This window comes from Ananas comosus, linkage group 22, assembly GCF_001540865.1.
Source record: "Ananas comosus cultivar F153 linkage group 22, ASM154086v1, whole genome shotgun sequence".
NCBI lineage: Eukaryota > Viridiplantae > Streptophyta > Magnoliopsida > Poales > Bromeliaceae > Ananas > Ananas comosus.
The window spans coordinates 9642531-9656939 of record NC_033642.1 but is presented as its reverse complement, the minus strand read 5'-3'; the positions used below and the strand labels follow the sequence as shown (position 1 = coordinate 9656939).

The window sequence follows — 14409 nt, the reverse complement described above, 5'->3', positions numbered from 1 at the left end:
TTAGTAGATGGAACGAGGTGCAAAAGCAATTATTAAACATGTCACATGATAACCAACCTAAAATAGTTCCACTTGAACAGAGAATTTAAGATACTGTTAAGAGCCAGTTGATACAGAGGAGACAGCCACAAATCTGGCTTACAAATTTGTTTATCTGATATTTACAGCACTACATGGTGTAGGAAAAATAACTAAGACAGCTTACACTGACCAGCATGCGAAAGATAGATCAACAATTGGGGAAAAAAATTGGGGGAAAAAAAACACTTGTTCCACACCGTTGAATCAAAGTGTATTTGAATAACACTGTAGGGTTGCTATTAATCAAATATGAGCTGTTGTAGAGACTTCACCTTGTTGGTCCCCTTCTGAAACAACTGTGGGAACAGAATTAACATTGACTACTTTACTCTCCAAGTTTGGGATTATGGGAGGTCGTGTCCTTCGCGTAACAGTCATTTTTAAGCCTTCAGTTGTGTGGATGGTGGCCCCTGTTGTCATCTCCACCTGCAAACATGAATTTGATTTTCTTTCTAATATTAGAAAATGCTTTGTTTTGGAGTTGCCAAATGGCTTAATTAAATGAGCTTTTAGGAAAAGCTGGAAGACTTACAGGGGGTGCATCTAGGGCCATTTGAAAGTTGAATTGTCTCACAAGCATCGCAGTTGCTGTGACGGTCTAAAGCATAAAAAAAAAATCTTGATGATTACATGCCAATTAGGTGAACACAAAAGTCCATATTGTCTCATACGATTTGTATTTATATTCCATTAGTAGAGTAATTTTTGGTAATCTTATATCCCAACGTTTTGGTCAAAATGCATCTATCTGTTATCTGCACACATACAAAATTACCAGAAATCTCAAAAGAAGACTACCTCGAAAGTAGCGAACATGTCCCCAACACACTTCCTTGGCCCACCACCAAACGGTAAGTAGCTGCGACATTCAATGTTAACATCATTAACTTATATAACGAATATTTGCGTAAACTTGCCAGAAAAATATCTAATATTGCTTAAGAATTCATTTGTTTAATTACTTCACCTAAAGGATTCAGTGTGGTTTTGCAGTGAAAACAAGCAAAAAAGATAATGTTCACAGCCCAAGCGTATTTATCATGAATAAATCTGGATCTCACAACAGAAAAATGCAGACAGGAATGGCTCTATTTTTCATCAAATTGGGCTTAGGCTCAGGCTTGGTGGCACATATTCCAAATATAATTTTCGGGTGTCTATCTTAAGTAGATTTGGTTCTAGATAAGAATGTGTACCTGAAATTTTGATTTATCTCATTAGGTGATGGTCCATCTAGAGGCCATCTTTCAGGATTGAAACTCTCAGGATCATCCCAATGCTTAGGACACCGGTGGAGGTTCCATACTGAAATGAATATATCTTCATCCCTACCATTTGAAATAGAACCTCGTATCTTAAACCATCAGATAATAAAATCACAAAATAATACTCAAAATAGCCCAAAAGATCATGAATGTGCATGAGAAACCGTTACCTTTTAATGGGGTACTTCCCAAGAACATCATTGTCAAGTGACCGACGAATCAAGACTGGTGGCTGAGGGTAAAGTCTCAATGACTGCAACAAAGAAGAAAGAGGAAAAAGAATGTATAATACCTGATAATCACTTATCTAGTCAATTACAGCAATTCACATATGAGTTCTTACTTCATTGATCACACGAGTTGTATATTTGAGTTTCTTCATGTCCTCTATTGTTGGGAGGCGATCGCCCAAAACGGTATCAACCTGAGGATCTCAAAAAAGAAATAGCATCATATGATTTTGTTCATTCTAAGCGTGGACAAATGTCATGTGCTGAAAGTTTTATCATGCAGTAAAACTTAAATTACCTCATCTTGAAGTTTGGCCATAACTCTCGGTTCCTACATAATACCAATCAAAGAACATAAATAGCAGACAATAATAATGCATATTCAACTGCATGAAAGAAGTCAAATCTGTAGAATGCTTCAGGAAACAAGCATGGAATACTATATTTAATCACTAGCGAACCACACTGTACATACCTTAGAAAGAAGATAAAAGGTCCACGTCAGTACTGCTGCAGATGTCTCATGGCCAGCTATGAGCAACGTCATCAGATCATCTCGGAGCTGCTTGCTAGAAACCTAACAAGAGGAAGAGATTAGTAAGACTTAGTATGAGTTGCAAAACCATTATTTTCTTTTCCTCAGAAATATGCAAAAAGTTTCAATAAGTTCACAAGTGAAGGGCTGAAATAGTACATCATCTCCAGATGCCAACAGGAAGTGAAGAATACTAGGATCTTGCTCATTCATGTATTCCTCGTGAAATTGCAGCTCTTCTTGCTCTACCATTCTCTACGGTTATGAAGAAAATGTCAAAATTGACTAATTCTGTGATATTATATAATCTGTGCAAAAACAAAGATATTCAACTTCTGAATCAACTACTGTTTTGTTTGAGGAATGAATTCCAAATCCATTATCTTATGGGAACAGATTGTTTACCTTGCAAATAGAAATTAGATCAGTGAGGGTATCATTGACCAACTTAAGAGCTGCTTTAACCTTGTTCTGCCGAGGGGATATATCTTTCCATATCGGAATTTCCCAAGTTGGTATTGGAGAAGTACTCCGAAGTTCTGCTTCTCGCAGGACAGTGTATACCGCCTGATCGAAACATGGAGGAAGAAGGCATAATAAAGCAAAAAAGATCAAGCAATGAAGGAAAAGAAAAGGCAATTCCAAAATGTGAAAACAAGTAGCTGAACAAAGACCTCAACAATCCCGTTGTCGTGTGTTAATGAATCGAATTCATAATTAAAAACCGCCTTGCCGATGATATCCAAAGTCAAACGAGAAAACAGAGATTCCATCTCCACATCCTCTCCATCTGATGCCGCTGCATCTAACTTTTCGCAGAGCTTATTTGAAGCTTCTCCGAAGAGGCCAATCATGGCAGCCACATACTGTTTGATGAAATCAAATGAGTAAATTCATGGAACCCACAATATTACACTCTAATCATCAAAGACAAATACTCATTAATCCCCAATTTTCAAAATTTATTACCTTCTGATGCAATGCCGGAACAATTGCACGCCTCCTAACACGCCAAATCTCACCATCAGCTGGGATCAAACCCTTTCCCATCACAAAATCCAGAATCTCCGCTAATATGCCCTGCAATCACCAATACCAACTTAACCATACTACACTGCTCTTCTTTACTCTCGAGTTCAATAACAAGTAAATAAAATGTCAACTACACATGAAGATAAAGAGTCAAAACCTTGGAGTAAGCTTTAGAATTCTCCCTTAAAATGTGCTTCGCTATGGCCGGATCCGAGACAATCACAAAAGACTGGTTAAAAAAAAGGAGTAAAAATCAAAATTTTAACACTACCCATTTGCCAAAATTGCAAAATTTAACATGTTTCCACCACAATTAGAAGATAGAAATTAAAATAGATTCGTAATTACTTACCTTGGGACCAAGGATGAGGCGAAAGATACCTCCATAACTGAGGAAAAGATCATAGAGGGGGAGAAAAAAGGCTTGCCCCCCAACAGCTTGAATCGACCCCTTCGCCTGCGGGATCTCGGGACCTTCCGTGGGGCCAAAATCGCTGGCCCATCTCAAGACGAGCCCCACCAAGAGCTTCCGCACGGACGAAGCCCATCTTCTATTGAGAAGAAGAACGAGAAGTAGAAGGGAGTAGAAGCATCAGTAACGACTACTAGAATAGTCAATTAGGGCACAAAAAAAAAAAAAAGAGGAGAGAGGAGAAGAGAACCCGGGTTGCTGGACGGTGAACTCGCCTGAGGCGATGCGCGCGGCGAGCTCGGCGCGGCGCTTCTCTTCTCGAAGCCTCTCGACCTCCTTCGCGGCGTCGTCCTCGGGGCCGCGCCCGTTGGAGGAGGAGGACGACGCGGCGCACCGCCGCGAGCGGCGGAAGCTTCTAGAGTGGCTCGAATCGGTCGCCTCCACAGAGAGAGGAGAAGAAGAAGAGGGGAGGGTGAAGGGAAATGGCCTATTTCGGTGGTATTGGTTAGGAAGATAGGGGATTCGGAGTATAGGAGAGGAGGAGAGATTAATCGACGCCATTAATGCTCTCTCTCCCTCTCTCTCTCTCTCTCTCTCAACGTGAGTAGGTGTGAGGAGTAAATCGAGAGGAGTGAGAGGGAGGTGGCTGATACTGCGGGGCAGTAATTAACGAACGAGAGATAAGATGATAAGCAGAGTTAACGAATTTCTTTTTAAAAAAAAAAATAAAAAATGAAAAATGAAAAATGGGGGCATTATTTAGCACGTCCATTCCGCTGGTTTTGTTTTGTTGTGAAGGGGGACCGTGGAGGTTCGGGTTACCAGAATCTTTCCTCTGCCTTTTGCCGTTTTGCGTTGACAACCGACTACGCCCGGAATCTGGATTCGGCACCCTTTTCTCCAGCACTATGGGCCGTTAATGGGCCGGGCTTTGTGTAGTGATCCAGCCCATTATTCATAACAATTCGTTAGTAACTCACAAATTACTGGTCCAAAATACTTAAACCCAATACTTTTTCCATCTGGGGCTCCTGTTGAGACCATATTGTTCTCGTCAGGTTCAATCCAAGCAATGTGAAATTTATCTTATATTTTCGACGAATAAATCGATTTTAACACTAAGTATAATGATCCAACTCACTAACACTAACAACTCATCAGACTCAACACAAACCCAAAATGTTAAAGTCCAGTTACTGATATTAAAGATTTTCTTTTTCATTTTATATAGAACTATTGTGGCGCCACGCTTTGGGCCCAAGAAGCTACCCTGGGTTGGGTAATCCGGGCTTGGGCCTCGAAAATCCGGTTTGCACCCCAGAAATGACTTTTCAAAGCCTAGACAATCTTGTTGGCATGGTAGAGATGGCAAACCTAAATGTGAAGGCGAATGATAAGTTTTATAGCAAATTGCAGTAAGATAAAATGCACCACAAAGTTAGAAATGCAGCTCCTCCTACAGTTCCACCGCAGCCTTCGAAATGAATACACCTTCAAAAACATTTACATACAGCATCTATAGGGAGATACTCCGCATCACAGATATAAGCTTGCAGAACCAAGACTACAGTAACTATACAGAAAAAGTTTGATTACACCAAAAAAACATGCACTTACAGAGTGAGATGACCATCTCTCAGATGGCGCGCTGAACTGTGTTTTAGTAACATTCTGCTAAGTTTTGAAAACCCGCTCAAGGCCGTCGCATCTTGACATTCAGAGGGAGTTCTTTGTAGGAAGGAACCTTCTCAGCTGCCCTCCGCATAGGCCTTCCATTTGAAGATATCTTCAATTCCTGAATGCAAGATTTCAAAGACCCACTTGAATAATCACTGTTTGATTCATTCTTCATTTGTTCGTGAAAAGCACTTGAACCAGGGGTGGAATTTTCAAGCTGAAAAGAGGAGTTTTCATCGGAGGCTTTGCCGGTAAGTGAGCAAACTGAAATCTTGGTATCCTCAATCTCAAAGGAGTCTTCAGAAGGTTCAGATGATTCAGATGTCAATTTGATAGATCTCCTTCTTAAGGACCTCCTGATTGAACATAAACGAGAGTGATTACTCGATTATTGCTTATATTATGAAAGGGATAAATTGTACCTTATAAGGTTTTCATTTGGTAACCGGCCCTCAATTTTCACAATTGGGTCCCCGATTTTAGCACTCTCTTATAAATTCCCTAAATTTAGCAGGAACGTCTACATAGCTGCCAAATGAGAAGTCCAAAGTTGCTTGGTGGTTTCATGGCGAGTACTTGGATACTTATGAAGGCAAAGTTTAAGGACTCTATTGTGAGGACGAAACTGAAACTATACTAGAAGTTTGAGGACCTTCGATGCAATTTATTCAGTCACAAATAGTAGTGGTGGCATCTCAAAGCTAGCCATTACCTTCTGTGATCCTTTCCCTGCAGTGCTGCTTCATGGAACAATGCAGTACAGAAGAAGTTAAATACATGACCCAAAACGAATAAAGACGAACTATTGACAGGTATTTGCAGAAACAATGACTACAATTCATGAATGTTGAGGGCAAAAAAATTACCTTGATTTTCTAATGTGTGCTTCCTATTGGGTTTGCGTTTCTTATGAGCACTAGCCGGGTGAGGTGCATCAGCAACAATCTTAGCATGCCCGGCATTAGCATTTAGGCAGTGAAAAAGAGAAGTATTATCAGCAAAGAGGAAAATAGAGGCCATAGAGTAACTACAGATGCATATATATTAAATTTGCTTTCATAGATACCTCGAACCCAATCTTCTTACTTAGTTCTTTAATCAACTTGTCCTTCTCCTAAAATTAATCGGAAAAATAGGAAAAAACTCTCAGCACAGTATAAATAGGAATACTTATAAACTACCTGATAATCTCATACCTCCATTTCCAAAGTCTTCGTTCTGAGGACTGCTGTTGTGCATCCAAGCTCATGCTGCAATTCTTTGAGCTGTATACCCACAAATGACCAAATTATGAGAATTCAGATTCAAGTTGACAAGCACGAGTGCAATCACACACAAAAGAAAACTCTGGCGCTACTAAAGCCAGGAACTGCTTTCACAGCTCTTTCCCCCACAGCTTGTGTAACAGTTTCCAAACTCAAGAAGCACAAACTCGGCACTTCAACAAACCAAAAAAATCAGAGATTCTAGCTGAGAAGCTTGCATATGAAGCTTCTTCTTCTAGCTGCAACTTAAGCTATTTGAAGAATTATAATGATTAGGGTTTGCTAAATAGTCCTACCAAATAGAACTTGTACAAAAGCTCCTGTCGAGCCAAAAGTCCATTCATAGCCAACAACTAAATCACCTGAATAGGCGAAAGAAAGCACCACCAAACTAATAGGCCAGTTAAAAATAGATTGGACTCACTCTATCTTTCCCCGAGTTGAGCTCCTGAAGATCAAAGCAAGAGAAAGATAAGAATTTTCCCTTTTTTTTTCCTTATCGACAAAAAGTAAGATATAAGAGGAGGGAGAAGGACAAAGAAAAGCACCATTAGCATCCGAGAGTTGGCCTGAGCAAGTTCCCTATTTTGCTGATTGGCTTTGTGCAACGCGACACGAAGCTTCTGCAACTCACTATTGCTCTCTTCGAAAGTCTTACTATAAACAAAGATCATCACCCACCCAATCCAGTTAACAAAAACTCAACTTTTGACCTAAAATTAAGGGAAATCTACTCCATGAATGCGCATACTTTCTCTCTCCGAGAAGCTTCAGTAGCTCACTTTTTCCCTGGGATTCGGCGAGCCAAAAGAATAGGGCACTCCTTTTAGGCATTAGAAAGGGAATTCGGTAATGTTTGAACATAAGGATTAAAATGCTTTAAAACCTTCGTTAGCTCGATCAGATCCTTGGAATCGGGATAGATCGTCGTGTTAGGGTTTTCTTGGTTCCTCCCTGTGTTCGTGATGTCCGAGAGCGTCTGCCTCCTACTCTTACTCCCGATCAAACCCTTCTTCTTATTTCTCCCGAATTTCGGGTTTTCTCCTACCAAAATCACTAGATCTAATCAACACCATCATTGTCCTCATCAAGCAACCAAGGGAACAAAATCCTAACCCTAACCATTACAACAGCATCGAGAGAAGGGGGAAGAGGTGAAACTTACCGGCGCCGCCTCCTACAGCATCGAGCTCCCAGCTGAAGAGGGGTGCTCCTTCCATGGCGGATCGAGAGCGAAGTGTGGAGAGGAGACTCGCCCTTGCTTCGTGTCGTCTCCCTCCTCCTGAGAGAGGTGAGCTCCCCCCCACGAAGGATCGCTTGAATAGCGCGGGAGGAAGAGTACGGTAATGTTGAAATATCCGAGTCGCTTCAGAATGAAAGTCGGTGGCCAGTCTGCTCCTTTTGCCGAGTTTATATTGTGGCAAATACGGCGACGTAGTAGCTGGTTGGAGTTTGCCTTTCTCGTATTTTCAATTCGTCGACGAGTGGGACCCTAGTGCCGACTTTGTGTTCGAGATTGCTAGCTTTTTAGTTCAAAATGATATAGAGTTTGGCTTTGATTATTGTGGCAAAAGTGCAATTGCTACATGTGGTGAAATTGCTAATTAAAGTCCATGTGTCTATTTAGCTTCTTTTCTACTTTTATTTTCAATAATAATATCTTCAGTAGAGAGTTTGCCCAGTAGAAAAGATTAATACAATAATACAATTCAAATGATATTTCACCTATTAATTTTATACTTTATAATAAAGACCACACATGAGCTAAGATATAAAGTTGATCAATAAAAATAACAATACAATCTGTTCATGAAATATTGTTGATGTTCAAAAGCTATGAGCATCAAAGCGGGTACATATAGAAATAATTTTGTTAGCATTAAAAAAAAATATTTGAAGCTTATACTGTAGCTCAAAATAAATATAAATTTCTAACCCTAAGAACCAAAAGCATTAATTTAATATTTCCAATTTTACTGTAGAAAATATTATAATATATCAGTTTTCTAATAAAATTATTTAAATAACTGTTTACCAAATAGTGGTGTATCCATGTTGAGAAAGTTTTATATATGGCAATTATTCTATTTGAGAATAATAATATTCAATTAAAGCACATTAGAAATACATATAATAATATTTTTTTGAAAAAATATTGTTTCACTATGAAATTAATTAAATTCTTTGTCCTCCGATATGTTGTAATAAATAATTTAGAAGATATTGTATGTAGTGCAGCTGTTATGGTAGCAACTATTTTTGGCTATGGAGCCAACAAAGGCCTAAAATGCTCTCCAAACTGTAAAGCCGGTGCCGAAACAGCAAACTCTGCCGAAATGTTTCCCACTTCAGAGAAACTCGGCGCCGAAACGTCTCGAAACGACGACTTCTTAAAGCACTCACCCTCATCGTCGTCACCTTCCTCCGCCGCTCCCCCTCGTCGCCCAACTCCCCACCTCTCCTCCTCTTCCGAATCCGAGCTATGCTACACGAAACCCACCAAAAAACCCTAGCCTCCATTCTCAACCCCCACCACGCTCTCCAGGTTACAGCGCAGCTCCTCCTCCGCGGTCTCCTCCGCCGCCGCCGCCGCCTCCTCTCCATGCTCGTCTCCTTCTTCGCCCTCTCCGACCCCCCCGACCTCGTCCACGCTCGCCTCCTCTTCTCCCACCTCCCTCGCCCCAACGCCTTCGCCTACAACGCCATGATCCGCGCCCACTCCCGCGCCCAGTCCCCTCGCGAATCCGTGCTCCTCTACAAGTCCATGGTCTCCAACGGCGCTCCTTTGATCGCCAACAACTTCACCTTCACCTTCATAGTCAACGCCTGCGCGAAGCTTCCCAGCCCCGATGTGGGTTTTGGGGTTCATTGCCACGTTGTGAAATGTGGGTTTCATTCGGATACTTACGTTATGAACTCGCTTATGCATCTGTACTCTTCGTTTGGTGATATGCCGTGTTCACGCAAGGTGTTTGATGCGTGTTCTCAACGGGATGCTGTATCGTTTAATACTATGATGGATGGGTATGCTAAAGCTGGTGAAGCGGTTAATGGCCTGAGTGTTTTTAAGCAGATGCTGGATTCAGATTCTAAGCCGGATAGCTCTACATTCGCCTCCGTGCTTTCTCTCTGTTCGGAATTGGGTGATGCTAGAACTGGGAAGATGGTTCATTTGCTAGCTTATAAAACTATAGGATCTGACAAATTCAGTAATTATATAGTTACCGCACTTGTCGACATGTACTCTAGATGTGGGATGATGAGATTGGCCAATCAAGCGTTTCGCATGATGGGCGATAGTGCGGATGTCAAGGCATGGAGTTCTTTGGTTTCCGGTTATGCTAGATGTGGGGACATTGGTACTGCCCGTAAACTGTTTAGTGAAATGCCTCAAAAGGATTTGATAGCTTGGACAGCGTTAATTAGTGGCTGCGCTCGATCAGGAAAGTACAGGGAAGCATTGGAAATTTTTATGGAGATGGAGAAGGAAGGACTTAGACCTGATGAAGTGACCATGGTTACTGTGCTTTCAGCATGTGCTCAATTGGGTGCCCTTGATTTGGGGAAGAAGCTTCACGGTTACGTAGAAGACGATGGGTTGCTTAATAGAAACCCCAGAATAATTACCGCAATTGTGGATATATATGCCAAGTGTGGGTGCATACAAGAAGCTTTAGATATATTTTACAAAGTTGATTACAGATTAAAAACAGTAGAGCTATTCAACGCGATTATTTCGGGACTCGCTCAACATGGACTTGGTGAGAAAGCAATTGCAGTATTTGGTGAAATGGAATCACTAGGGTTTGTTCCTGACGAGATCACGTTTGTAGGTGTTTTATGTGCCTGCAGTCACAGTGGCTTGGTTTCAGAGGGCACGAAATTGTTTGATTCCATGGTGAAGTATGGACTTAAACCACAGATTGAACATTATGGATGCATGGTTGATCTCTTTGGGCAAGTTGGGTTGTTGAATGAGGCACGCAGTTTTATCGAGAAGATGCCAATTAAAGCAAACTCAGTGATCTGGTCAGCTCTGTTGCGTTCATGTAGAATCCATAGGAATGCTGAGATTGGAGAACTTGCGAAAGAACAACTTCTTCAACTCGACTGTAATTATAAGGAGAGAGATTTTCTTTTATCTGACCTATTTTCTGATGTCAAGCGACGGGATTATGCTCAAAAGTTGAGAGATATTATAAATTACAGACATAATGGTAGGCGAACTGGCTACAGCTATGTCGAATGGGATGGGACAGTGCACCAATTCTCAGCAAATATGAATTCACACCCTCAGGCCAAAGAGATAAGTATAATGCTTGAAGAAATTTCGAGGAGATTGAGTTTTACAGGATATGATACGGTTACTGAACAAATACTTTACAATGTCGGTAAGGATAAAAAGGGTAGTTTAGTTCCTTATCACAGTGAGAAGGTCGCTTTAGCATTTGGGTTGATAAACTTAGGTGCTGAGGAACCAGTAAAAATTGTTACGAATCTTCGTATGTGCTCGGATTGCCATTCATCTTTTAAGCTCCTATCGAAGATTTTTAATAGGGAGATTACTGTAAGGGATGGAATTAGGTTTCATGAAATAAAGCATGGATTATGCTCTTGCGAAGACAACTGGTGATGCAGCTTTCAGTTTTATGTGCTGATATGATGGGTAAGCTTTCTTTGAATGCTTCACATTTTACGGTATTGATTCTTCAAACTGCATCTCCAATAGATGAGTGTAATGAAGCGATAGTGGTTAAAAAACAGCTAGCTTAATATAGTCTGCTATTTGGTTTGTATAATCTATTTGGAATTTTATTGATAGGGTTTGTCAAGGCCTTTTTATGAGTCATCATTCATCCTTTTAATAGCAGTAAATCTTACGACCCAAAGAATCCTGAACTAAAGGTTATGTGGAAGCCAGACACTAGTAATCTTTTTTTTTTCCCCATAAAACATCACGATACCTCTAAATAGGAATGGTCAGTATGTTGTTAGATATTGTGATAACTATAAATTTTTTGCTTGAATGATCATTTCCCTGGATTAAATATGGGCGACCCACTATTTTGATAACAATAACAGGTCAGTGCGACATTTAACTATAAGCCAATATGTTGTTAAGGGAGAAGTTCATAGATGACATGTTACCTGCAACTCCTATGGATAACCGCGTTGACTACTTTCTTCCTAGGTGCTACATCTTTGAGCAAGTATTTCAAGCTGCTTTATATATGTATATATATATATAGAGAGAGAGAGAGAGAGAGAGAGAGAGAGTCCGGCTACGGTGCTTGTAAAAGCACTCAACTCTTGATATTATCGAGTTTTCTATCATTAGATCACACCTTTGATCATTTTCATCGGTTAGATTATACTATTCAACCAACTACCTACTCAACCCTAGGAGGTCCACATCATCCTAACCGCACATCTCTTAATCCAATGGCCAAAAATCTACAAGCACTAATAATTTGGTACTTTTAAAAGCATAAGAGCCCAATTCTATATATATATATATATATATATATATATATATATATATATATGTCTGAGGATTCCTGTTCTTTTGTTTGTTATGCTGGTTGAACTTAGTTCACTCATAATTAATTATAAGCTTCATGAGAATGTATATGTGCTTCTCTAGTTCAAGCCTATTTCTTATGCTTCTTAGATTTCTTTTAGAAGTTGTAGTTATATTGGATTTAGTATAAAGTTAAATTGTAGCGCACTGTAATCAACAAATGCTCATGCAGGTGGGCCAAGATTGCTCCAACTGAAGGTTATTTCCTATGTGAGGATAAACCCTAATTTGCTATGTTTGCACAGGTTTTTATCTCATTATACCACACATCTTAAAATTCTGTCTTCTCCTTGTGGATTTACTTTAAACCAAAGAGAGCTACAATTTTTTTTTTTTTTTGCAGGAATTTGTGGTCTCTTAGCTTAACCTGGAAAGATTAGTCAAACAGCCTCTCTTATCAAGTGTAAGCTTTTTCCTTTTGGTTATTACAATGCAAGTTTTTTTTTTTTTTCTATATTTCTATGTCCTTGACTATTTTTTTTTTCGTAAGAAAATTTACGAAAATGCCCGGTTCAACTCATCTGCGTTGATACAGGATTTATTGTAAACTATCTTTTGTTCATACTTTGATCAAGGGAAGCTTTTCATATCATATTCACAGCTGCCAAATGTTCCTCTTGTAGATTAGTCAACTGTTGTTATCCTCAATGAAACCTTCGTCTTCGTGACCCAACAACATTTTCTTGTTTTTGATCATTATATGCTCAACTGCATCAGAGAATAGCTCGCAAAAATGATCTATTACTGTTGATTGCGATCTTATCATCTACTCATTAAATTATTTTGCTTCCATGAGAGGCTTCACTGGCTCGCTTTCACAATCGACCTTCATTGTCTTTAGGTTAAAAAGAAGAGATAAGAGGAGAGAGAAGGTTCCTGTTGAAGCATTCGCAGATGTCAAACTGTGTCTGAATAGGTTCGTAGAGCTCGTCAAGATCATATTGGGAAAAGTCATATTATTTAATGCCCCAGACTCAACTCTGAAGAGGGCGGATTTAGAAACTGCAATATATATCCTCAGTCAACACTACATACAAACTACAAAGCTTCCCATTATAGCACGAAGAAAGCATATTCAGTTAGTTTCGAGAGTAAGGAAGTTACAGCGAACTATACGGTTTCCCAAACATGGTGTTTATTTCGCCCCGCGCTACTTCACCCTGCTTCTGGAACATGGAAGCTGTTAAACAAGTCTAGATTCGATATCTTCAACAGGTTTCCACATGTATATTGAATTAAGTGCGTCGACAGGTTCTGATACCATGTGAACATTTATTTTTCTGTATCAAACTAGAGAGGTTCTGATACCATGTGAACATTTAAGTGTGCAACTCAACATGCAAATGTTTATGGTCTCCCAGTTTGTTATGTGATCAGTGATTGTAGTGAAAGGCTCTCTAGTGAAGACCTGCTACATGATAAGCACAATTTTCCTTTTTTACAAATTTACCTGTAAAATCCCTCTCACAAGCACTTGAAACTTTTTTGTTTTCATTTCTCAAAACAAGTCCATCAAAATTCCCAGTTTACACCGACCGTCCCTAAAGCAAGCGGCAAAGTGCTTGATGGTTGGTACCCGAGGTTCCAAGTTCGAATCCTAATTGATTCATATTTTCAACTAAGTTTATTTCTAAATGAAATAAACGAAGCGGGTAGCGTGCTACCTATCTCTAAAAAAAAAAAAAAAAATCCCAGTTTACTAATTTCTTGGCCGGTACTGAAAATAGTTCATACCTTAGGTACTTTAAACATATCTTTTTATCTTACTAAAAACCTAGATGAGAAAAGCCCTAAATCCATGTTTTAGGAATCCTAATTAATTAACAATATTATTTAATATATAGAATTAAATAAGTAAAATTAAATCAAAACCGACCTTAGCTCAGTTGGTAGAGCGGAGGACTGTAGTGTTTGCAGATAAATCCTTAGGTCGCTGGTTCGAATCCGGCAGGTCGGATTTTTTATTTTCAATTTTAGTTTGCTATTTTTTATTTTTGAATTTATTTTGCTAAGTAATTTTTTTTTTCCAATTTCACTTTGCTAATTTTTTATTTTTGAATTTTTTTTCTAAATATTTTTTTCAATTTTAGTTTGCTATTTTTTATTTTTGAATTTATTTTGTTAAATATTTTTTTCCCCAAATTTAGTTTGCTGCTCTTTATTTTTGAATTTATTTTGCTAAATAATTTTTCTTTTCAATTTTAGTTTGCTGTTCTTTATTTTTGAATTTATTTTGCTAAATAATTTTTCTTTTCAATTTTAGTTTGCTGTTCTTTAATTTTGAATTTATTTTGCTAAATAAACTTAATCTCTAACAGAATCACAAATGAT

General features: G+C 39.1%; 3 protein-coding genes and 1 non-coding gene across 7 annotated transcripts; 2 read left to right on the top strand and 2 right to left on the bottom strand.

Annotated features, from left to right (window-relative positions):
• Positions 67 to 4216, bottom strand: LOC109727199 (protein LUTEIN DEFICIENT 5, chloroplastic). 2 transcript variants are annotated; one of them, XM_020257194.1, is made up of 15 exons: positions 3806 to 4216; positions 3496 to 3694; positions 3301 to 3372; positions 3081 to 3191; positions 2786 to 2977; positions 2517 to 2678; positions 2271 to 2366; positions 2052 to 2153; positions 1875 to 1907; positions 1690 to 1770; positions 1517 to 1599; positions 1278 to 1409; positions 880 to 940; positions 614 to 679; positions 67 to 507 (listed from the first exon to the last, which is right to left on the bottom strand). In XM_020257194.1, exons 1-15 carry the CDS (start codon positions 4114 to 4116, stop codon positions 325 to 327), a joined length of 1884 nt encoding a protein of 627 aa, XP_020112783.1. In that variant the 5' UTR covers positions 4117 to 4216; the 3' UTR covers positions 67 to 324. The 2 variants fall into 2 exon arrangements, with proteins under 2 accessions (XP_020112783.1, XP_020112784.1); XM_020257195.1 differs by having other exon boundaries at positions 3496 to 3691.
• On the bottom strand, positions 4972 to 7864 carry LOC109727201 (shugoshin-1). Of its 3 annotated transcripts, none has more exons than XM_020257198.1 (10): positions 7663 to 7864; positions 7384 to 7553; positions 7249 to 7286; positions 7046 to 7154; positions 6922 to 6945; positions 6429 to 6497; positions 6299 to 6346; positions 6099 to 6177; positions 5945 to 5972; positions 4972 to 5588 (listed from the first exon to the last, which is right to left on the bottom strand). In XM_020257198.1, the coding sequence occupies exons 1-10, from the start codon at positions 7715 to 7717 to the stop codon at positions 5249 to 5251; spliced, it is 960 nt and encodes a 319-aa protein (XP_020112787.1). In that variant the 5' UTR covers positions 7718 to 7864; the 3' UTR covers positions 4972 to 5248. The 3 variants fall into 3 exon arrangements, with proteins under 3 accessions (XP_020112787.1, XP_020112788.1, XP_020112789.1); XM_020257199.1 differs by having other exon boundaries at positions 5945 to 5969; XM_020257200.1 differs by having other exon boundaries at positions 7384 to 7541.
• LOC109727005 (pentatricopeptide repeat-containing protein At2g29760, chloroplastic-like) lies at positions 8825 to 12483 on the top strand. The gene is made up of 2 exons (XM_020256853.1): positions 8825 to 11163; positions 12422 to 12483. The coding sequence occupies exon 1, from the start codon at positions 8980 to 8982 to the stop codon at positions 11128 to 11130; it is 2151 nt and encodes a 716-aa protein (XP_020112442.1). The 5' UTR covers positions 8825 to 8979; the 3' UTR covers positions 11131 to 11163; positions 12422 to 12483.
• On the top strand, positions 13950 to 14035 carry TRNAY-GUA. The gene is given in 2 exon segments: positions 13950 to 13986; positions 14000 to 14035. It is a non-coding gene; the product is annotated as a tRNA-Tyr (tRNA).